Source organism: Rhinatrema bivittatum, chromosome 3 (assembly GCF_901001135.1).
Source record: "Rhinatrema bivittatum chromosome 3, aRhiBiv1.1, whole genome shotgun sequence".
Classification (NCBI taxonomy): domain Eukaryota; kingdom Metazoa; phylum Chordata; class Amphibia; order Gymnophiona; family Rhinatrematidae; genus Rhinatrema; species Rhinatrema bivittatum.
This window is the reverse complement of record NC_042617.1, coordinates 4304202-4328853: the sequence shown is the minus strand read 5'-3', so window position 1 is coordinate 4328853 and position 24652 is coordinate 4304202. Positions and strand designations below refer to the sequence as shown.

The window sequence follows — 24652 nt, the reverse complement described above, 5'->3', positions numbered from 1 at the left end:
CATAATCCTTAGCATACTGCCAGCTGCATCCCAACCTGCAGTCTCTTCACAATCCTTAGCATACTGCCAGCTGCATCCCAACCTGCAGTCTCTTCACAATCCTTAGCATACTGCCAGCTGCATCCCACCCTGCAGTCTCTTCACAATCCTTAGCATACTGCCCGCTGCATCCCACCCTGCAGTCTCTTCACAATCTAGCATACTGCAGCTGCATCCCAACCTGCAGTCTCTTCACAATCCTTAGCATACTGCCGCTGCATCCCACCCTGCAGTCTCTTCACAATCCTTAGCATACTGCCAGCTGCATCCCAACCTGCAGTCTTCATAATCCTTAGCATACTGCCAGCTGCATCCCAACCTGCAGTCTTCACAATCCTTAGCATACTGCCAGCTGCATCCCAACCTGCAGTCTCTTCACAATCCTTAGCTACTGCCAGCTGCATCCCAACCTGCAGTCTCTTCACAATCCAGCTTACTGCCAGCTGCATCCCAACCTGCAGTCTCTTCACAATCCTTAGCATACTGCCAGCTGCATCCCAACCTGCAGTCTCTTCACAATCCTTAGCATACTGCCAGCTGCATCCCAACCTGCAGTCTCTTCACAATCCTTAGCATATGCCAGCTGCATCCCAACCTGCAGTCTCTTCACAATCCTTAGCATACTGCCAGCTGCATCCCATCCTGCAGTCTCTATTCTTCATACCATCCTCCTCAAACCTATACTGCCTCAACTGCACTCCCAACCTGCAGTCTCTTCATAATCCTGTGTCAACAGTACAGTCTGGTGCATTACTGCCTCAGCAGCATGCTCTGCTTCAACCTTGTCAACGTCATTCATGCACTACTCTTCACATGCATTCTGCCGTTGCATCCATCTAATCCTCATCCTCCTCTTCATAATCCACAGCTATACCTGCCCACTGCATCTGTGCTGCCAGTCTCACGTTCATAATCTGCATCTACCTGCCTAGTTTTATCCCCGCACTATAACTGCCTCACACTTAGCACTCTCTGCGCTAGCAGCTCATATAATCTGCATATACCTGCCGTCTCACCCACACTCTACTGTCTCACCTGTAACTCACTGTGCTGCCACTCACATAATTCATGCCACTCTAACTGCCGTTCACCATGCACTATGCCTTCCCAATGCACACTGTGCTGGCAGCTCAGATATAACTCCCATCATACCTGCCGTCTCCCTGCACTATACTGCCTCACACTGCACTCTGTGCTGGCAGCTCAGTATAATCTGCATCATACCTGCCGTCTCCCCGCACTATACTGCCTCACACTGCACTCTGCGCTGGCAGCTCAGTATAATCTGCATCATACCTGCCGTCTCCCCGCACTATACTGCCTCACACTGCACTCTGCGCTGGCAGCTCAGTATAATCTGCATCATACCTGCCGTCTCCCCTACACTTTACTTGCCTCACACTGCACTCTGTGCTGGCAGCTCAGTATAATCTGCATCATACCTGCCGTCTCCCTGTACTATGCCTTCTCACACTGCACTCTGTGCTGGCAGCTCAGTATAATCTGCATCATACCTGCCGTCTCCCCGCACTATACTGCCTCACACTGCACTCTGTGCTGGCAGCTCAGTATAATCTGCATCATTCCTGCCGTCTCCCTGCATTATACTGCCATCTCCCTGCACTCTGTGCTGGCAGCTCAGTATAATTTGCATCATACCTGCCGTCTCCCTGCATTATACTGCCATCTCCCTGCACTCTGTGCTGGCAGCTCAGTATAATCTGCATCATTCCTGCCGTCTTCCCGCACTATATTGCTTCACACTGCACTCTGCGCTGGCAGCTCAGTATAATCTGCATCATTCCTGCCATCTCCCTGCACTATATTGCTTCACACTGCACTCTGCGCTGGCAGCTCAGTATAATCTGCATCATTCCTGCCATCTCCCTGCACTATACTGCCTCAGACTGCACTCTGTGCTGGCAGCTCAGTATAATCTGCATCATACCTGCTGTCTCCCTGCACTATACCTTCTCACACTGCACATTGTGCTGGCAGCTCAGTATAATCTGCATCATATCTGTCTTATCCCGGCACTATACTGCCTCACACTGCACTCTGCGCTGGCAGCTCCATATAATCTGCATCATATCTGCCGTATCCTGGCACTATACTGCCTCACACTGCACTCTGTGCTGCCAGCTCAGTATAATCTGCATCATACCTGCCGTCTCCCCGCACTATACTGCCTCACACTGCACTCTGTGCTGGCAGCTCAGTTAATCTGCATCATACCTGCCGTCTCCCTGCACTATGCCTTCTCACACTGCACACTGTGCTGGCAGCTCAGTATAATCTCCATCATACCTGCCGTCTCCCTGCACTATACTGCCTCACACTGCACTCTGCACTGGCAGCTCAGTATAATCTGCATCATACCTGCCGTCTCCCCACACTTTACTGCCTCACACTGCACTCTGTGCTGGCAGCTCAGTATAATCTGCATCATACCTGCCGTCTCCCTGTACTATGCCTTCTCACACTGCACTCTGTGCTGGCAGCTCAGTATAATCTGCATCATACCTGCCGTCTCCCCGCACTATACTGCCTCACACTGCACTCTGTGCTGGCAGCTCAGTATAATCTGCATCATTCCTGCCGTCTCCCTGCATTATACTGCCATCTCCCTGCACTCTGTGCAGGCAGCTCAGTATAATTTGCATCATACCTGCTGTCTCCCTGCATTATACTGCCATCTCCCTGCACTCTGTGCTGGCAGCTCAGTATAATCTGCATCATTCCTGCCGTCTTCCCGCACTATATTGCTTCACACTGCACTCTGCGCTGGCAGCTCAGTATAATCTGCATCATTCCTGCCATCTCCCTGCACTATATTGCTTCACACTGCACTCTGCGCTGGCAGCTCAGTATAATCTGCATCATTCCTGCCATCTCCCTGCACTATACTGCCTCAGACTGCACTCTGTGCTGGCAGCTCAGTATAATCTGCATCATACCTGCTGTCTCCCTGCAATATACCTTCTCACACTGCACATTGTGCTGGCAGCTCAGTATAATCTGCATCATATCTGTCTTATCCCGGCACTATACTGCCTCACACTGCACTCTGCGCTGGCAGCTCCATATAATCTGCATCATATCTGCCGTATCCTGGCACTATACTGCCTCACACTGCACTCTGTGCTGCCAGCTCAGTATAATCTGCATCATACCTGCCGTCTCCCCGCACTATACTGCCTCACACTGCACTCTGCGCTGGCAGCTCAGTATAATCTGCATCATACATGCCGTCTCCCCACACTTTACTGCCTCACACTGCACTCTGTGCTGGCAGCTCAGTTAATCTGCATCATACCTGCCGTCTCCCTGCACTATGCCTTCTCACACTGCACACTGTGCTGGCAGCTCAGTATAATCTCCATCATACCTGCCGTCTCCCTGCACTATACTGCCTCAAACTGCACTCTGTGCTGGCAGCTCAGTATAATCTGCATCATACCTGCCGTCTCCCCGCACTATACTGCCTCACACTGCACTCTGCGCTGGCAGCTCAGTATAATCTGCATCATACCTGCCGTCTCCCCGCACTATACTGCCTCACACTGCACTCTGCGCTGGCAGCTCAGTATAATCTGCATCATACCTGCCGTCTCCCCACACTTTACTGCCTCACACTGCACTCTGTGCTGGCAGCTCAGTATAATCTGCATCATACCTGCCGTCTCCCTGTACTATGCCTTCTCACACTGCACTCTGTGCTGGCAGCTCAGTATAATCTGCATCATACCTGCCGTCTCCCCGCACTATACTGCCTCACACTGCACTCTGTGCTGGCAGCTCAGTATAATCTGCATCATACCTGCCGTCTCCCCGCACTTTACTGCCTCACACTGCACTCTGCGCTGGCAGCTCTGTATAATCTGCATCATACCTGCCGTCTCCCTGCACTATACTGCCTCACACTGCACTCTGTGCTGGCAGGTCAGTATAATCTGCATCATACCTGCCATCTCCCTGCACTATACTGCCTCACACTGCACTCTGTGCTGGCAACTCAGTATAATCTGCATCATACCTGCCGTCTCCCTGCACTATACTGCCTCACACTGCACTCTGCACTGGCAGCTCAGTATAATCTGCATCATACCTGCCGTCTCCCCACACTTTACTGCCTCACACTGCACTCTGTGCTGGCAGCTCAGTATAATCTGCATCATACCTGCCGTCTCCCTGCACTATGCCTTCTCACACTGCACACTGTGCTGGCAGCTCAGTATAATCTGCATCAAACCTGCCGTCTCCCCGCACTATACTGCCTCACACTGCACTCTGTGCTGGCAGGTCAGTATAATCTGCATCATACCTGCCGTCTCCCTGCACTATACTGCCTCACAATGCACTCTATGCTGGCAGCTCAGTATAATCTGCATCATACCTGCCATCTCCCTGCACTATACTGCCTCACACTGCACTCTGCTGGCAGCTCAGTATAATCTGCATCTCACCTGCCGTCTCCCTGCACTATACTGGCTCACATTTCACTCTGCGCTGGCAGCTCAGTATAATCTTCATCAAACCTGCCATCTCCCCGCACTATACTGCCTCACACTGCACTCTGCGCTTGCAGCTCAGTATAATCTGCATCATACCTGCCGTCTCCCCGCACTATACTGCCTCACACTGCACGCTGCGCTGGCAGCTCAGTATAATCTGCATCATACCTGCTATCTCTGCGCACTTTACTGCCTCACACTGCACTCTTTGTCAGCCCTTTGTTATAATCTGCGACATACCTCTGTTTCCCCACAATATGCTGTGTCCCTCTGCACTGGTCCTTTGGTATAATCTGTGTCACAGCCACTGTCTGTCCGCACTATACCGAATCCCATTACACTCTCTTCCAGCCCCTCTTTATAATCTGTCTCTCCTCACTATATGGCATTACAATGTCAGCCCTTTGGTATAATCTGTCACAACTCCTGACTCCCTGCCATATACTTTGTCACACTGCACTCTACCAACTGCTAGGTATAATCTACATCACACCCACTGTCTGCCCACATTATACTGTGTTACACTGTACTCTGTGCTGGCCCTTCGGTAAAATCCATGTCCCACCCGCAGTCTCCCCGCACTGTGCTGCATCACATTGCACTCTGTGCCGGCTGCTAGGTATAATTTATTAGACTATAAAGAAATAAAGAGTTAAAAAGTAATTTCTGCAGTTAAATAGAAGGTCCAGTGTCTTGAGATGATTAGGACAATCTCTCTTACTCCAGCAGAGGGAAATTTTCAAAGAAATTCCCTTATGTAAAAGCTGAAATAGGGTCTTTGCTGCAGGTTAAATTAAACGTATTGAATGTGCACACTTCGCCCTCTCTTTTGACGCACTCCCACGAGCAAGGTTAGATCAGGGGCGGCAACAATGAGCAGAAAACTGTATCCACAGGTAAATCTCTGCAGATGCCCATGTAGCTTTCCTTTGATTATTGGTGCAAACCCCATGGGTAAAATTCTACACCACTCCAGGAACACTGGAGCAACCGAGCTCTGAACCTTGGACTCTGGGGCATTTCCTGAAGTACCCAGCCCTTCCTTTTTAGCAAGTCTCTTATTTTCTAAGAGGAATGCCAGCTGGCACCATGCTTTCACTGCACGCACAGACCTGCATTTCTGATCTCATTTGTGATTTCCCTGAGAAAGGCAGAAATACAGGACCATGACTGCAGTGGGTGAAACCAAAACAGGTTCAGCCTATTTAGAAATAGGAGCAATCCTATTTTCTAGATTTATGGCTGAGCCAGAGGAGAAGGATCCCATCCACCTTCACATTCACCTCCAGCAGTTCCAGCTCTTTGTGGCAGGGACCTTATAATCATCATAAGACATCATGTATAGTGCTGTGAGATACTTGTGTTACTATCTCTGCAGTACGGGGGCTAGGAGTGGTACATGTTGGGACTATTTACTCTTTGCTTCCTGTGCCTTGTAAATATAAACCTGACATGTTTGGGACTGGCTAGCAATACACACTGGAGAATAGCTCTTATATTGTTCACAAAAGAGCTGACGGAAGGCAATACACAGTTAAAGGAAAGAGCCAGAGCTGGGTCATTAGTGGTTTACTGGAAGGATTCCTATAGCCTGCTCTATATGCAGACCTTTATAAGGGAAGGTAGTACATATGCATTATATTTGTTAAGCAGGAGGTCCATATTCAGCCACCATCTGGCTAAGTTAGTCAGATAAACATATCTGGATAACTTGTGCAGAATATTCAGGAGTGAGGCTGCACCACTGAATCTACCCATCTATCTAACAGTTAAGCGGATAAGTTTATCCAGCTAACTTTAGAAACTTATCCAGCTAACTTACGGGCCGATTCAGTAAAGTCCGCTCTCCTGTGCGCGCGATTCAGTATGCTAATTAGGCCCGGCGGTAAAACCAGGTAAAAGGAGGCGCTAGGGACACTAGCGCGTCCCTAGCGCCTCCTTTTGGACAGGAGCGGCGGCTGTCAGCGGGTTTGACAGCTGACGCTCAATTTTGCCGGTGTCGGTTCTCAAGCCCGCTGACAGCCATGGGTTCGGAAAATGGTCGCCGGCAAAATTGAGCATCCGGTTTTCGACCCGACAGCCGCGGGCCGACTTCAAATTTTTTTTTATTTTTTTTTTTCACTTTTGGAAAGTTTCGGGACCTCCGACTTAATATCGCCATGATATTAAGTCGGAGGGTGCACAGAAAAGCAGTTTTTACTGGTTTTCTGTGCACTTTCCCGGTGCCCAGAGAAATTAGCGCCTACCTTTGGGTAGGCGCTAATTTCTGAAAGTAAAATGCGCAGCTTGGCTGCACATTTTGCTTTCTGAATTGCGCGGGAATACCTAATAGGGCCATCAACATGCATTTGCATTTTGCGGGCGCTATTAGGTTCGGGGTGGTTGGACGCGCTAGCGTTACCCCTTACTGAATAAGGGGTAATGCTAGCGCGTCGAAAACGCGCATCCAATAGAGGATAAACAGTGCGCTCCGTCGGAGAACACTGTACTGTATCGGCCAGTTAGTCAGATAAGGCTGAATTTCGGTACTTAGCCTGTTGATTTAGCCAGATAAATAGCTCCACCCCGGATCACCCCCATCTTTCCCCCCACTTAGCCACATTAGTAGTTATCTGGCTAAGTGGCAGGTGCTGAACATAACCAAATATTGAAACAGATCACATACTGGCTAAGTAGCACTGAATATCAACCTCTCCCTAAGGCACGGTAAGATAAAGTGACTTGCTCAGCAGCAGAGGGACATCTCTGAACTTGTCCTGGCCCCTCATCCAGTGCTTAAGCACTAATCATTTCCTCCATAGGTTGAGCTAACGTTTACAGTTCAAACATGGGGATGAGATCAAACTGCTCTTCACCCTAGGGGATGCTTCCTTTCTAGGTATGACTGAGGATCCATGCTGCTTTCATAACACCAGCATCATTCTCTGCGTGGCTTGTACGGATCAATAAAATTAATGACAATACTGAGTCATACTGGACTCCACGCAGGAGGCTCATTGGCCAGGGACAGAATTCCCCGAGACCTCCCATCTATGAACCAGCAAATCCAATGAAACGTAATTCTATTTACCCTACCATTTCTACACATTCTGCCCCGCAGCGGTGACTGAGCAGTGACATACTTAACATGTCGTCATCATCCCTCGTTTGGAGAACATCCTACTTCTCACACATACCAGAGGTGCTGCTTGCCAGCTTGAAGCTTGACTAGAGGATTTCAAAAGAGTTGAGTGAGTCAAGTCCTGCTGGAGCTATCTTACCACCAACTTCTTCGTAATGTTTCCTGGAAAGGGAAGCTAGCGACAGACCTACAGACTGTTGGATCATTCATGATAACTGACGTATTCTGAATCAAAAAGGATATCTCAGCAAAATTTAGATTTAGGTTACTCCTGCCTTTTACGAGACACTTCCCTGATTCCATGAGTTAGGGGCTCCCAAGCCATTGCCTGAATTTCACCAGACAAGATAGACGTGGGCTCAAGCCATAGGTGACAGCAGTCTTGCACCCTCCTGGATATTAACATAGGCAAGCTCAATATGGCCACAAGGGGTATTCCCATGTTCCTGCTCTGTCTTACCGTGAAGCACTGCTCATGTTTGCAAAGAAAAAAGAAAGTTACACAAACCAGGAAATGGAAGGGATCCAGTGTTGGCAACATTTCTTCCTAACTGCATCTTCCATGATCTCGTAACTCTCAGTCCTTTGCTGCACTAACACTGTTATGACTGGAGTACCATGCACATTCCCTTCTGAGACCGGCAGGCTTGGGCTGCATGCAATCAGAACTGGGAATGCTGCAAGCTTGCATACAATTATCCAAAGATGCTGGACAAGAGATTTCAACACCATCTAGATCCTTCCTCAGATACCAGACTAGGGCTGAAAACTCAAGTCTATGCTCTTTGGATAATTCTTATGGTGGGTCCATAGGAAGTATCACAGCCCCCCCCCCCCCCCCAATCTTGTCTGTTCCAGCAGCAAGGACTAAGGAAAACCATAAGTAATGAAAGAGAGCAAAGTGAAAGAAGCAAAGGCAATCCCCCATTCCCAGAAGGGCTTTGCACGTCCCATTGCAGGTGATACCATTCATTTCCTAGCAATCCCGTTACCTCCCGCTGCCTGGATGAGACCAGGGACGAGTATTGCTTAGTGTAATAGAATAGATTAAGCTAGGTGGGACCGGGCCACACTCTGTCCATTCTGCCTCGATCTCTGGCCTGAGGTTTGCAATATAAAGCAATGGGTTTCTGAATCATTTCCCAGTTGAGAACAACCGCTCTCAGGCCTGTGGCCTTGTCAGAAACAGACTCCCTGTGAGCGTCGTGTTACATGAAGCTATGAAGTTATAGATATCTACGCACACAGGCTCCCGTGGGTAAGGCTGTGCTGCAGTACTTCAAGTGTAGATCAATAGATAGAGAGACTCTGATGTCAGAAAGTCATTATCTAGTAGAGGCCCTGCTTTCACTTGCCACCGGTCTTCCTTTGGTTGCTGGGCTCTGAATTTGGGGTTTCACCCTCTGTCCTTTCCTGGCCGTGCCTGGTGAGGCAGAGGAGTCTTGAGAACGCAGAGGGGGAAGTAGTGGCTTGCGCTGCCGGGAGGGAGAAGGACTCTCTGTTCGGGACAGTGACTGGCTCCTGGGGGAAGCACTGAGGTTTCGTGACTGCACTACTTGGCTCCTGGGCGGAGGGTGGCTAGGTCTCCTTGGAGTGGGGCTTGGGACGTGCACAGCATGGACACCGACTCCTGTGCTTCCAAGGGGTTTCTGCACTGGTACCCTGGAGAAAGAGAGAACGAGAGTGACAGAGAGTGTGTTAATCATCTGGCAGTGTTATACTGCACCAGGTTTCCTGCTCCTTTCTGGAGAGTTTCCTTACCTGTCATGGCTTTGCACAGACAAAACTGAAAGGACAGAAATTCGATATCTAATCCTGGTTAGTGTGGGGACAGGGGGAGATGTGTTTAGGTGCTTTGACAGTAGCCCGCTATCGCCTCACAGAACATGGAGGAATACCAACTCTGCTCCAGCTGTTGCAAGCTGAGAACCACATCTGTGCCACTGTTTCTGCCAACTGTGAGGCAAGCAATAGGCTGTGAAATGAGGGAAGAATTAGTCTGAAACCAGTCCTATCACATGAGATGAGAAAGAGGAAGATTGCTTTTAGTCTTGGTGTGGGATAAAATGAGAATGCAGAAGAGATATAAGGCCCTACTCCTGGGATAGAGATCTGGGCTGTAGGAATGTGACCAGGAGAGGTTGTCCACAACCAAAGGTGAACACAAGCAACCAGCACAAAAACATCCAATAGGGGTGAGCTGCACCTTGAGTGCTGTATGCAGGTCTGGTCACCTCCATTTTACAAAAGATATAGCGGAACTAGAAAAGGTACAGAGAAGGACAACAAAAAGAATAAAGGGGAATGGAACAGCTTCCCTATGAGGAAGGACTAAAGAGGTTAGGACTCTTCAGCTTGGAGAAGAGACGACTGAGGGGGGATGTGATAGAGGACTATAAAATAATGAGTGGAGTGAAACAGATAGAGAGGGGATGGTTATTTATCCTTTCAAATAATACTAAAACAAACAACCAAACTGTGGAAAGTATGTTTTCATTCAATGTCTAATCAAGCAATTGAACCTGTTGCTAGAGGATGGTCAAGGCAATTAGCAGGGGTCTGACAAGTTCCCATAAATTAAAGTGGCCACCGTGATGGCAGGGTGCTGATCTCAATCTTGTGTTCTTAGAAAGAAAATCACTTACTTGTTCGCAATGCCTTTGTCCACTGATGCTGGCAGAGGAGATGGGGAATGCTTTTCAGATTTCGGCTCCACTGCAGGTGTCTTCACTGATCTGATGAGCCGAGGAATTCGACTCCTCCGGCCGGAAGGTGCAGATTTCTCTCTCCCCACCTTTCTTGTGACCGAGTCGTCGGAATCATGGGTGTCCTCCTCAGAAGCTGTGACTGATAAAGTTTCTGATGCCGAGGAGGATGCCCCTGACGCCAGCCTCAGAATCCGGCTTTGTCTTTTCTCCATGACAAGCCTCACTAGATCTGGCTGTTTGGCTCTCTTGTACAACCTTTCTTTGGCAGAGTGTGACCCTGAAAGATCAGAGCCGGTGTCTTCTTCAAAGAACACCACAGGGATCCGGCTTCTGAATCTGCACGCCAGGAGCTTTCTGGGACTTTGTTTGCAACCTTCTAAGAGAACTTCTGCTTGTTTAAGGCGTTCGGTAGCAAGAATCATCTTTTCAAAACTTGGCTCTTCTAAAGCCAACCTTTCCGTTTCCTTAGAGCCCAATTCCACTGGGTCCTTGTCCATTTCTTCTTCAGGCCTCGCAATACCATTAGAAATTGCAAGTTCTCCTGATGCCATTTCAGCTGAGGTTTCAATGTGATTAGCAGACAGTGCACAACTTTCCAGCTCCCCTGCTTCCACGGCAGAGTTCACACTTCCATTTTCTTTCAACAACTCATATTCCTCCAGCTCTTCCTCAATAATAGGGTCTTCCAACTGGCCAGGACAACAGTAGTCCTCATGCCTCATCAACTGACCACTGGAAGACATGACATTTAAGTGGCTCTTTTCAGCAATATGAAGAAACGTGCGTTCAACTTTGGTAAAAGGGGAAGAGGTGGTAGCAGCTGTGATGGGTGGCTTTGGCTCTGATTTAAGGATTGAGGATAAGGTTCCTGGCTCAGACACATCCAGTTGGCTTCCCATGGGCTGTGGCCTCTCATTTTGAGGTGTTAATACAGCTAGTGTCCCTAGATCAACATCTGGAATCAAATCGTTGGTGACTGGAGATTTCTTCATGTCACCTGGAGAAAACAGCACCAGAGTTTTTGATCCTTCTTCTAATTCCAAATCATTGTCAGCGGTTGAAGCCCGGCCTTTGGAATCTTTCTGGTCATCAGCTAGGAGCGTTGAAGGGGCTCCTTCCTGGCTGTGCTCTGTACTTTTCTGGCTAACTTCACTACTAGATGCACTTCGTAGGTCTAGTCCCTCTCCTAAAAAGTCTCTCTCTTTTTCTGCTTTATCCTCCTCCTCCTCCTCAAGTTCTTCCTGCTCACACATCTCATTAACGTCTCTATATGACTCAGATGGAGTAAAAGAAGCAGTCAGCACCACACTGCAGAAGTCGACTTTCTTTGTTCGTTCCAAGAGTCTGAATTTCTCCTTGCTGTCAGATATATCCCTCTTGAATTCTTGATAAGGCAAACTTAAAGGCACTGCCTTTGGCAGACCATTTGTTTCAAAATTCTTCATTGAGAGAACCTGTAAATATATTTACATAAAACTGTTTAATAAAATGTAGACAATAAACATGAATGTCAAGATCAATGATGTAAAAAGCTACGGGAGCTGAAATGAAATGGGTTACATTCTACAATACAAAACGTTTGTTTCTTAACTCAGACTTCAGCGCTAGGATCTGTTTCTCTAGACAAATTCACTAATTGCTCATTCCAGGACAGCAACGTGCAGAAAAGATGCAAAGTAGGTGAGAAACTCCATGGACTGTTGCCCAACAATGAAAGGTTCTAATCTTTCCAACCTCTAAATGTGATTATACTGCACATAAAGTGGTTGGTTTGAATATACTGAAGAGCAGTGAAGAGAGCGCACTATCACTGGAGGCTGGTTACGTTTGTGAAATGAGTTGTAGGTATCAGCCCAGCTCCTACTGGAGAGCTGCCCATGCCATTAAAACAGTATCTAAGTTGCACCCTTATTGGTAGCTTGAGCAGACAGGGCACAGATTCCTTGGCCATGGAGATAAATCCTCTATAGTAGGGATAAGGTATCCGGATCTTCACTGGCAGGAAGGCGTGAAAGTCCTCCTGCTGGCAGTGCTGCCTTTCATCAAATGATGCCACCTGGTGGCAATTCTCTGCTATTATGTGTCATTTGGTGGAGTGCAGCAGTGCCAGCAGGAGGGCTCACACGTCCCTCTTCCTGGAAATGGAGGAGCTGGAGAGGAGTTAGGGTCATCGGTCTGATCTTGATCGGAGGTGAGAAGCGATTCAGCGTTGATGGAAGTTTGCCTAGATTGGGGTGAGGGTAGGGGGCTGAAATCTCCTATGCTCACTGGCTCTTTCACTTTGTGCCTGTTAACAGAAGGTATTTCAAAATGTAGCGTGTGCATGCAAAGATATTTAGTACATACCATTACAGCAGGTATGCCTGAGTTTCAGTGCGTAGCTCCCTTTGGGGCTGAAGCAATATAAAGCTGAAAAGTCAGTGCCCGCTTTCCTAACGTGCACATGACGTCCACAAGGGGGGCGCCATGCAATAAACAAATTAGGGAGTTGCGCTAGCAAGGAGGCGCTAGAGTCACTTGCATGACCGTAGCGCCTCCTTGCTAACGCAACCGTGCTGCGGCTGCCGGTAACCAGCCGTCTGCCAGTAATGAAAATGGATGCCGAGTTTATCCGTCTTCATAACTCAGCGGTCTGCCAAGTTTTTTTTTTTTAATTTTTTTCTTAAAAAGAGAAGTTCAGAAAAGCAGTTTTTTCTGCTTTTCTGTACATCTTTTACCTGCGCTCAGCTATTAACGTCTGCTCCAAGCAGGCTATAATAGCTGAGCGATAAATAGGCTCATTCGCATGCATTTGCATGTGATGAGCGCTATTACATTCACCCCGCGTCCGACGCGGGTTAAATAGGCGCTAATCCCCCTATTGCATTAGGGGTGGATTAGTGTCTATTTAACCCGCGTCGGAGTACCTCTTTTCTATTACTTACACATGGAGAAGGACATCAGTTAAGATTGTACCTGGGAAGCAGTAGCGTGTTCACATGATCACAATTCAGGGATCTCTTATCTGGAACGGCTAAAGACTATTTGTGGATCACCCAGAGCTGGGGCACACAGCATATTACAGTAATACCTCAGTGCTGAAATAAAAACAGCCATCAGCTGAATTCTGCCTTTGACTCTTTAATAAGATTTTGGTAGTACATAAGCTTATTCCGATTGTCTGGATTAACATACATGGATTTTCAAAAGGCACAAAATCCATCATACAGCAGCTTGACTTGCTTTTTGTTGTGATTTCAAGTGTAGGATTTTACAGTACTTGGCACTATGTACAGCTCATCATTGCATGCTTTTTATACAGGAGGATTTGCGTTAAATACAGTATGTATAATATATATATATATAGCTATATACACATTAATACAGAGCTTTGATTCAGAATAAAAAGCTTTCAGATCTTTTCATTGCATGCTCAGTGTGTCAAGAAGACTAGTGCAAGCCTATAATACAGACTTATTGCAGTATAAAAGGGGACGAGGTGTTTGCAATAAACATCAAATAAGACATGCTCATGGAAAAACACGTCAGGACCCAGAGAGGGCACTGCATCTCACCACAGTCACCTTCTATTGCATTCCAGTATCCTTTTAATCTCTGGGACATGTGACAATCATGCAGACCAAGAGAGCCGTATGTTAGCATGTAATACTTTGTATGTATTGCTGTCATAGCACTGTCATACCAGTAACATAAGCAGGAATGCTGCTGACAATGCAAAACCATCTATTTCCTCAGAATAATCTGCTCCCAGCTCGGCAGATCCAGTGCTGGGTTTGAGATTCTGGTGCACACAGAAGGGACCGGGGAAGGGGAGTGCCAGTGCAGCAGGTTCCTCTCTGGCCTCAGCTACTCTAGGGGCCAGCGATCCCGTTTTCATTCAAGCATCGTTTTTATTAATGAAAAGAGAAGGAAAGGATTACAACCAGTAGAAAGGCACCTTACACTGTGAATGAATACAGCGTTATGACGCATGATCTTCAAGTTATTCTCCTCCTCTTCCATTCCGAAAATCTCTCTCCACCTCAACTCCCAACTTCACTATTACTGTTTCTGCTACCGAGGAACTATAAGGCAGCAAAGTAAACCAAAAGAGTTGAAAATTATAGCTGCGGTGAGCTGCAGCAAAGCCAACTCAGACTGAAGTCTCAGGTCCTGCTGGGTCAGTTGGGTTCGTGGGAAGGCAGGCGAGAAATGGTGTAGAAGGGTCATCTCCGAAGAGACGACCCTCCAGCATTTCTACGCCTGCCAGCCAAGCCATCTTGTGTGAAAATAAAAGCAGAAAGAATTTTAGAAATGTGGATTGTCTGCGTATTCAATAATGGCACAGCATGAGCACGCAACTTGTGTCTTCCCCTTAAGGGGAATTATCTGCCTTCCTAAGAGCAGACAGCAGCAGCCTAAGTTTGACATCACAGGCCGTCGTCAGTCTCCATGCACAGCACTGCAATATCTATAGGAATGTCGGCAACTCCGAAAAACAGAGATCCTTAAGAAGTGTGCCCAAGTTTGATAGCATTCCCGTTACATTTTTTTGACAGATAAAGAAGCTAGTTGAGATATATATCTGCACAAAGAAATGAATGATGCTCTCAATTAATTTGCTGATGCAAAATGTTATTTGGTTTCTTTTTTTTTTCTTATGTGTATCCTCCCAATTATGAGGACTCTTTTTTTATGTGTACTTATAATGTGATAATTTGTTTCATGGAATTTACTTGTACACAGGAAAAAATTCTTATTTTGTGCAAATGTTTAATTTGTGTACAATGAATAAAAATATAAATATAAAAAAAAGAAAAGAAAAGGCAGACCTCCAGCAGAATGAAAGAGAGAAGCTTTAAAAGGTGTGTCAGCTCCTGTTCCTACCTGCTAACCACAGAGTGATACAAGGCCCAGAAACGAGGGCTCACGGGATGAGGGTGGAAGGGGGTAGACTCAGGAAATGTGTCTTGGATGCATGGAACGGCCTCCCAGTGGAGGTGAGATGAGGGCAGTATCAGAATTCAGGAAGGAATGGGACAAGCACAAGGCGTCTCTGATGGAGTGGTGGGGACTGCAGAGATAGGCCGTCTGGTCCTTTCTATGTGAGTCTAATAGTGACAAAATATGTGGGCTGCAATTATTCTTTCTGAGAATCACTGTAAAACTTTAGCAAATCCCATAAAACAGATAGGGCCTCCAATTTCTTATTTTTTTTTTGTACATTTCTGTTATTATAGTAAAGTCCTTAATCAGACATTAATGAATAAAGAAATTAAAAACGGGGACAAAAAAAAAGAGTGAAAAGGGCTTGTCCATACTAAAAACGCTTCCGCCTGCTATGTCAGTGTGCCAGCCGGAGAGGCTGCAAGCTGTGCCGGCACACGTGCTATGTCAGCGTGCCAGCCGGAGAGACTGGAAGCTGTGCCGGCACACGTGCTATGTCAGCGTGCCAGCCGGAGAGACTGGAAGCTGTGCCGGCACACGTGCTATGTGAGCGCGCCAGCGGGAGAGTGGAAGCTGTGCCGGCACACGTGCTATGTGAGCGTGGCAGCCGGAGAGACTGGAAGCTGTGCCGGCACACGTGCTATGTCAGCGTGCCAGCCGGAGAGACTGGAAGCTGTGCCGGCACACGTGCTATGTCAGCGTGCCAGCCGGAGAGACTGGAAGCTGTGCCGGCACACGTGCTATGTCAGCGTGCCAGCCGGAGAGACTGGAAGCTGTGCCGGCACACGTGCTATGTCAGCGTGCCAGCCGGAGAGACTGGAAGCTGTGCCGGCACACGTGCTATGTCAGCGTGCCAGCCGGTGAGACTGGAAGCTGTGCCGGCACACGTGCTATGTCAGCGTGCCAGCCGGAGAGACTGGAAGCTGTGCCGGCACACGTGCTATGTGAGCGCGCCAGCGGGAGAGTGGAAGCTGTGCCGGCACACGTGCTATGTGAGCGCGCCAGCCGGAGAGGCCGGAAGCTGTGCCGGCACATGTGCTATGTGAGCGCGCCAGCCGGAGAGTGGAAGCTGTGCCGGCACACGTGCTATGTGAGCGCGCCAGCCGGAGAGTGGAAGCTGTGCCGGCACACGTGCTATGTGAGCGCGCCAGCCGGAGAGTGGAAGCTGTGCCGGCACACATGCTATGTGAGCGCGCCAGCCGGAGAGGCCGGAAGCTGTGCCGGCACACGTGCTATGTGAGTGCGCCAGCCGGAGAGGCCGGAAGCTGTGCCGGCACACGTGCTATGTGAGCGTGCCAGCCGGAGAGACTGGAAGCTGTGCCGGCACACGTGCTATGTGAGCATGCTAGCCGGAGAGTGGAAGCTGTGCCGGCACACGTGCTATGTGAGCATGCCAGCCGGAAAGTGGAAGCTGTGCCGGCACACGTGCTATGTGAGCGTGCCAGCCGGAGAGTGGAAGCTGTGCCGGCACACGTGCTATGTGAGCATGCCAGCCGGAGAGTGGAAGCTGTGCCGGCACACGTGCTATGTGAGCGCGGCAGCTGGAGAGGCTGGATGCTGTGCCGGCACACGTGCTATGTGAGCGAGCCAGCCAGAGAGGCTGGAAGCTGTGCCGGCACACGTGCTATGTGAGCGCGCCAGCCGGAGAGGCCGGTAGCTGTGCCGGCACACGTGCTATGTGAGCGCGCCAGCCAGAGAGGCCAGAAGCTGTGCCGGCACACGTGCTATGTGAGCGTGCCAGCCGGTGAGGCCGGAAGCTGTGCCGGCACACGTGCTATGTGAGCGCGCCAGCCGGAGAGGCCGGAAGCTGTGCCGGCACACGTGCTATGTGAGCGCGCCAGCCGGAGAGGCCGGAAGCTGTGCCGGCACACGTGCTATGTGAGCGCGCCAGCCGGAGAGGCCGGAAGCTGTGCCGGCACACGTGCTATGTGAGCGCGCCAGCCGGAGAGGCCGGAAGCTGTGTCGGCACACGTGCTATGTGAGCACGGCAGCCGGAGAGGCCGGAAGCTGTGTCGGCACACGTGCTATGTGAGCGCGCCAGCCGGAGAGGCCGGAAGCTGTGTCGGCACACGTGCTATGTGAGCACGGCAGCCGGAGAGGCCGGAAGCTGTGTCGGCACACGTGGTATGTGAGCGCGCCAGCCGGAGAGGCCGGAAGCTGTGTCGGCACACGTGCTATGTGAGCGCGCCAGCCGGAGAGGCCGGAAGCTGTGTCGGCACACGTGCTATGTGAGCGCGCCAGCCGGAGAGGCCGGAAGCTGTGTCGGCGCACGTGCTATGTGAGCGCGCCAGCCGGAGAGGCCGGAAGCTGTGTCGGCGCACGTGCTATGTGAGCGCGCCAGCCGGAGAGTGGAAGCTGTGCCGGCACACGTGCTATGTGAGCGCGCCAGCCGGAGAGGCCGGAAGCTGTGCCGGCACACGTGCTATGTGAGCGCGCCAGCCGGAGAGGCCGGAAGCTGTGCCGGCACACGTGCTATGTGAGCGCGCCAGCCGGAGAGGCCGAAAGCTGTGCCGGCACACGTGCTATGTGAGCGTGCACGGCTCCAAAGGAAGCAGAAGCAGATGCTTCTTTGGCCTTCAAAATGTGGTGCCCGAGGCAGTGGCCTCTGCCTAAACCTGGGCCTGATATCTACATAAAGCACATGAGATAGAGATACAGATTTGGCCACTGCTTCATAGAATTGCAAAGGAAAGAAAGGTGCTTTACAAAACTGCCCTTTCAAAGGGCTCGCACCTTTTGCTTCGTGGCCTAAGCTGAAGCAGGCAGGTTTTAAAGAGTGTAATGTGACTGATGAGCTTTCTAGTCTAGGAATGTCCAATAAAATACTTCCTGCTGAGTTCGAGGCTGCTGTTACCCAACACTCACTTTTTGTAAGAGTCAAAAAGCAGACTACAGAAATATAACAAAGAAGGAGAAAAGGAGGATTCTGCTGAAGCTGTGCATGCCCGATGCAATGTTATATTGCAACAGCAAAGGATTATCCTGCGACAGTGCATGAAGAGCTGACCTGCCAGGCTCACTGAAGCTGGGGTGAGCCAGCAGAGCACTTCTGTAGGACTGCACTATTTGAATTGAAAACCATCCCCAGTTTCTAAAAGACTGGAACATTGATGGTCACAGGCAGGCCAGGTTTTCAGGATATCCGGGATGAATACGCATGAGATAAATGTATGGACAATGGAGGCAGTGCATGCAAACATTGTGTGCCTATTCATCAGGGATATCCTGAAACCCTGAGCTGTTTGGCATCCTGGCTGATCACAGACTGAAAAGCAATCAGGTTCCTGCAGGCATCCCTATGGGTGTGAGATCTGGGGGTCTCGTTTCTAGCAGGCAGGGAGGCCCTCCCCAGTCTGATGCTGTGTACTGAAGCCCAGACTCCGGTTCTGTTTTCACACGGATCAGCTGTCGCTTTTTATAGAGTGTAGGCTTGTGATGCATGAAGATTTATTTATACTCACAACTAGCAATCTTACTTTTATTTTTTTTACATGTAAGAACTCAGAATCCCCTCTCAAATAAACTCTTAGATGACCACCTATCTCATTATGGACAAGGGATGCTCTCATCTCAGTAATGTTTTAGCAACTCTTTGAAACTTGGCAAATTAGCAAACCCCCTGAAATGCAAGCATGAACTTTCCAGAGGGAGCCTGCATGTAGTTTTAAGCGTGCAGGAAAGCATGTTTTCACGTTGGGTTCTTAAGCGCTGCGTGCTGGTCAAACGGAGGCATAAAGCACACGCATTGAAAAAGGCCCCTGAACGCCTCTTACCCAGATGTGGCTGAACTAGGTGGAGTCACTCTCATCTTTCCACAATCTCTCTTCTCAATTCTAGCTTCACACATGCACATTCAGAGGAAAAGCCAGCCTCTGCAGAACCAAACCGTGCACTACTCCCCACCATGCTAAACTGAGCCATGGAGGGAACAGCGTTGCTTTCACAGTCCTAAAACAAAGTCAATGAAGACAGATTTCCACGTTTGCTGTATGTAAAGCCATAGTAATTATTACTGCAATCCCAGCAGCCAAGCACTATCTACCAAACAAGGGTAGTGTAAGAGCATGGGCCTGCCAGCTCCGTGCCTGAGCTTTCACCAGCAGGCTTACTTTGCAGTGACACATCTGGGCTACAGTACAGTGATGGCTTTTCATGCTGAGTGCTAAATTTAGAAAATTATCATGGATTTGCCAAAATCAGCCAGTGAACTGCACTGCACTGGAAACAAGCACTGCCAAACCAAGTGCACGGGGTGGTGAGAAACCCAGATTTACAGCAGAAGTCTCTCTGAACGCAGCAGAGAAAGCACCTCCAGACCCCAGGGTGGCAGCAGCTTGTTCATAAGCGGCAGAGTACACATGACACTTAGAAGAGCTTTTGTCCTGAGCTATGGAGTGATACAATGAACAAATAATGAATCCCTCAGTGAGTAAGGGTTAAGGAGTTTTCATTATGGTGGCTGCTATCGCCCTATCCCATTGCATAGACGTCTGGTAGCCTCAGCTGCGGATCTGCTCCCTTACCCACTGTGAATGGGATCGACATCTCCAGCAGTGCTGCTCTTCCAGCATGGAGAACATAAGAAGATAGGGAAGCTGCTTTGCTGGATGACATAAACTGAGCAGTCTACTGCCCCTTACATTCCTCTTTCAGAAAAGACTTCTGCGCTTTTATATTATTGCTATTACTATAAATTGCACAACATATTGGATAAACGGAATATGCAAATGCATGCACAGTAGTAACTCAACTGTTCTTCCTTTCCTTCTGGTGCTTCCTGTTGCAGTGCAGTAACATAACGGGACAACAGCAAGAAAACAAGGTTATTATGAGCAGATTCCTTGCTGCCGCTGCTGCTGTGCGTTTTGTAACTCACTCTGGGACTCTGCTGCTGGAGTATACAATAACGTGGAAGCAAATAAGTGCAGGCAGATGATGTTTTTAATAACATTTAAAGAAGCCACTTTTCTTTCTCACTGTGCTAAAGTAATTATATTAGGGTCCCATTCATTGGATCATCATGGTCTTGCTTTAAAAAGGTTTATTTCCTTTATTCTAGATATCATGTTTTGCAAGTTTTAATGTCACATTTTACCACACATTAAAGCAAAATTGAATAAGATCAAAGCATTCCTTTGTAATTTTATCAATGGCCACCAACTCCACTGTACCTTTTCTTTTTGGAAGTCAAGCTGCTAAAAGACAGCTGGCAGGGGGCAAACAGAGCAGATACAGAATTATTTGCCAAAGTGAAAACCAAAAAAGCTGAGTTGCTTACCTGTAACAGGTGTTCTCCTAGGACAGCAGGATGTTAGTCCTCACATGTGGGTGACATCATCAGATGGAGCCCGGCCCGGAAAAACTTTTATCAAAGTTTCTAGAACTCTGACTGGCTCACTGAGCATGCCCAGCAATGCCGCTATCCACATGTCCACGCGGGGTCCCTTTTCAGTCTCATAACATAGAATTCACAAGCAAAAAAATAAAATAACAAAACGCAGGAGAACCCAACTCGGCGGGGTGGTGAGCAGGTTTCCTGAGGACTAACATCCTGCTGTCCTAGGAGAACACCTGTTACAGGTAAGCAACTCTGCTTTCTCCTAGGACAAGCAGGATGGTACTTCTCACATGTGGGTGAATACTAAGCTACAGGCTGCTCCCAGTAACAAACATGACCAACAGGCAGCGAATTGGGTGTCAACGGGCACAAAAAACTGTGGTGCTGTTGATAACATAGAGAGAGAGCCTGAACCTGAACAAAGGGCCCTAGGTAGGGAGAGTTGGGTTTAAGTCTGGAAGAGGTTGTGAAAGACAGATTGGCCAAAGCTACTTTCATGTCGACCATCCTTGTCCAAGCAGTAGTGGGCAGCGAACGTGTGTAGGGAACTCCACATTGTGGCCTTGCAAATTTCGGCAAGAGGAACCTCTCGCAAGTGGGCAACCGATGCCGCCATGGCTCTCACAGATTAAGCTTTTGCGCGGCCTCCAAGCTGAAGACCCGCCTGTGCATAGCAGAAGGAGATACAATCCACCAGCCTTTTGGACAGAGTTTGCTTGTCCACTGCAACACCCAGCCTGCTCCTGTCAAAGGATATAAAGAATTGTGAGGACTGCCTGTGGCCCGCTGTGCGTTCGAGATAGAAAGCTAAAGCCTTCTTGCAGTCCAAACTGTGCAGAGCCCATTCACCCTGGTGAGAATGAGGCCTCGAAAAAAGGTGGGCAGAATGATGGACTGATTAAGATGAAAATCAGCATCGAGAACCAAGATGGCTGCCTCACCATGAACATGGAATCGACCTAGCTCCGTGAAATTTCCGGAATCTTTGCCTTTCCTAGCAAATTGCCTATTCTTTCTTTCCATGCCTCATACAAAAAGAAAGGCAAGGATCCGAGAGATTCTTACCTCAACACCAGAAGTTTCACTTCGTCAATCATGGATAGAGGAAGTATTTCGTTCTGTGCAGCAGACGCCGGAGAACGTGATTGCTGGCTTTGATGGCGGACAGCGGCCGCTACATGCCCAGGCCGAGGAAGCGTCACTCAGCCCCGGTGCGCCAACAATTCCACCCTTGATCTACAAGCCCTCAATGGAAGAGGGGACGGAACAACAATTGGAAGTACTGTGGATACAAACAACTGAGAGATCTTTTGAACCCCAGAGAAGAGACAGGGAATCTCTGTCTTCTTCGGAGAGCCCGCTGATCTTGGGCTCCAGGAGGGATAAAGACGAACCACGGCAAGCAGAAACAGACAAGGTTGGCCTCTTGGAGATGGGAGGTAAGGAGAAAGAGATACAAGTAGTATTGAATAGTCCATTGGAAATGCCTGAAAAAATAACCCTTGAGGAAATATGGAAAGCTTTAACTAGAATGAATATAACTATAACTGATTTAACCAATGTTGTGAAACGAAATATGGAAAAGATTCATATGATAGAAAATAAAGTTCAATCGGTTGAGAATTCTCTGGAAAGTGTGGAAAAAGATTAAAAATATACAAGATGTTCAAAGCAATTTGATAAAATCCAAGAATTTGGCTGTGCAGAAGATAGATTTTTTTGAGAATGAGATACAGAGAAATAATCTAAGATTCTTGAACTTTCCCAAGACAAAATGGATGACTCCAAAAGATTTGTTTAAGAGCTATCTTATAAATATCCTAGCCTTCTCAGAAACATCTATACCAATGGTTTCCAAGATATATTATTTGCCGGGAAGACAAGTAAATTTACATCAAGAACAACAGGATAATAGTATTTCAGCTGATAACCTTACGGACTTCTTGGAGAAATCCTATGAAGGAAAAATAGTGGCGTTTATGCAGATTTCAGATAGGGCAATATACTGAGACTATCTTTTCGGAAACAGTTATTGCCTTTTTATGGATACCAAATAAGAGTTTTTCCAGATATAACAAAGATAATGCAGGAAAAATGAAAAGCTTTTCTTTCAATGAAGAATGAAGTTGTTTCACGAGGAGCCAAATTCTATTTAAGGTTTCCCTGTCGTTGTTTACTGATACATCAAAATGACAGATATATGTTCTCTGAGATAGAACAACTACGCGTATACTTGGACTCTCACTCCTAGTAGAACCAAGATATGTTGGCTAGAAAATAAAGTCTGCATAGCACGGTGTTACAGTGATGTATTAAGAAAGTTTTTGTTTTCCTATGAATCCGCTTGTAACTTTGGTTCTCCCAAAATACTTATAATAATTATAGAAAAGTTATATTTCTTCATTTCAAATGGTGAAAGATGTAACATTACTGTTTATTTTTCTGTAAACAATGTTTTCAATGAATTAAATTGAAACTTCAATAATAAATAAATAAATACATAAATAGAAAGATGAAAATCAGTCACCACCTTAGGCAAGAACTTAGGGTGGTCCTGCATACGCACCCTATCATGAAAGAATTTTGTGTAGGGCCAACGTAACCAACGCCTGAAGCTCACTAACCCTGTGCGCCAAAGTGACTGCCATCAGGAAGAGAACCTTCCATGTCAGAAACTTAAGATCACAGGCACACAAAGGCTCAAAAGGGTCATGCATGAGCCATGCCAATACTACGTTGAGGTCCCATGACACAACAGGAGGCTGAAGGGGAGGCGTCAGCTGAAGCAAGCCCCACAGAAATCGCCCCACAATGGGTTGCACAGAAATGGGCATACTACCCACACCTTGATGGTAAGCGCTGATAGCACTCAGGTGTACTCTGACAGAGTTGGTTTTTAACCCAGCCTCTGAGAGGTGTCACAGATAGTCAAGAAATTTCGGAGTGGGACAGGCAAAGGGATCCAAGCCATGACCCTCGCAACAGACGGAGAACTTCCTCCACTTCAGTTGGTAAGACTTCCTGGTAGAAGGCTTCCTGGAAGTTACCAACATCTGAGACACATCTGCAGGGGCTGCAGAACTAGGTGCTCCACATCCAGGCCATCAAGGCTAATGTTCAGAGGTTTGGATGGTCCGGTCTACCCCGATCCTGTGTGATTACATTGGGAGAGGTCCCCAGATGGATGGGTTCTCTGACTGACAGGTCCCAAAGGAGCAGGAACCAGACCTGCCCAGCCCAATATGGGGCCACGAGAATCATTGTCCCCTGGTCCTGCTGAAGCTTAAGAGAGTCTTCATGACCAGCGGAAGAGGAGGATATGAGTACAGGAGACCTGTGCCCCAATGCTGGGCAAAAGTGTCTGAGGCTGGAAGTCCGTCTGTACTGAACAGGGAGCAGAATTTGCTCACCTTGCAGTTGAAGGGGGAGGCAAAGAGATCTATGTCCGGAGTTCCCCACCGGCAGAAGATCCGAGCCGACACTGCTGGATCCAGTGACCACTCAGACTCTCCGCCACCACATTCTCTGTTCCAGCTAGGTACATCACTCTCAGGTGCATACCCTGTGATAGAGCCCAGAATCAAATCTGTACTGCCTCTTCACAGAGAAGGAACAACCCAGTGCCTCCATGTTTGTTGATGTAACACATTGCTACCTGGTTGTCTGTCCGAATCAGGACTGCCTTGTGGGACAAACGGTCTCGAAACGCCCAAAGGGCGTAGCAAATTGTTCGAAGCTCCAGGAAGTTTATCTGACATAGAGCTTCCCGAGCTGTCCACTAACCTTGCGTATGGAGGTCGTCCACATGCACCCCCAACCCAAGGGGGAGGCATCTGTGATAAGAACCACCTGAGGCGGGAAAACCTGATAAAGGACCCACTGCTCCAGGTTGGATAGATCCTTCCACCAGGACAGGGAGACCCGGAGAGGTGGCATGATGTCGATACACGCCCCCGAGGTCCTGAGATGACTGCTGCCAGTGTGATCGCAAGGTCCATTGTGCCCT

At 48.3% G+C, this 24652-nt stretch overlaps 1 protein-coding gene across 2 annotated transcripts in view; it reads right to left on the bottom strand.

Annotated features, from left to right (window-relative positions):
- Positions 1-6935: 6935 nt before the first annotated feature.
- TTBK1 (tau tubulin kinase 1) overlaps positions 6936-24652 on the bottom strand; it is a 320320-nt gene continuing 302603 nt past the window's right edge. For both annotated transcript variants that reach the window (XM_029592821.1, XM_029592820.1), the window contains 2 exons: positions 10320-11836; positions 6936-9336 (listed from right to left, as the gene is read on the bottom strand). In XM_029592821.1, coding sequence (XP_029448681.1) covers positions 9000-9336; positions 10320-11836 — 1854 coding nt within the window. In that variant the 3' untranslated portion in view covers positions 6936-8999. The remainder of the gene's footprint in view (positions 9337-10319; positions 11837-24652) is intronic.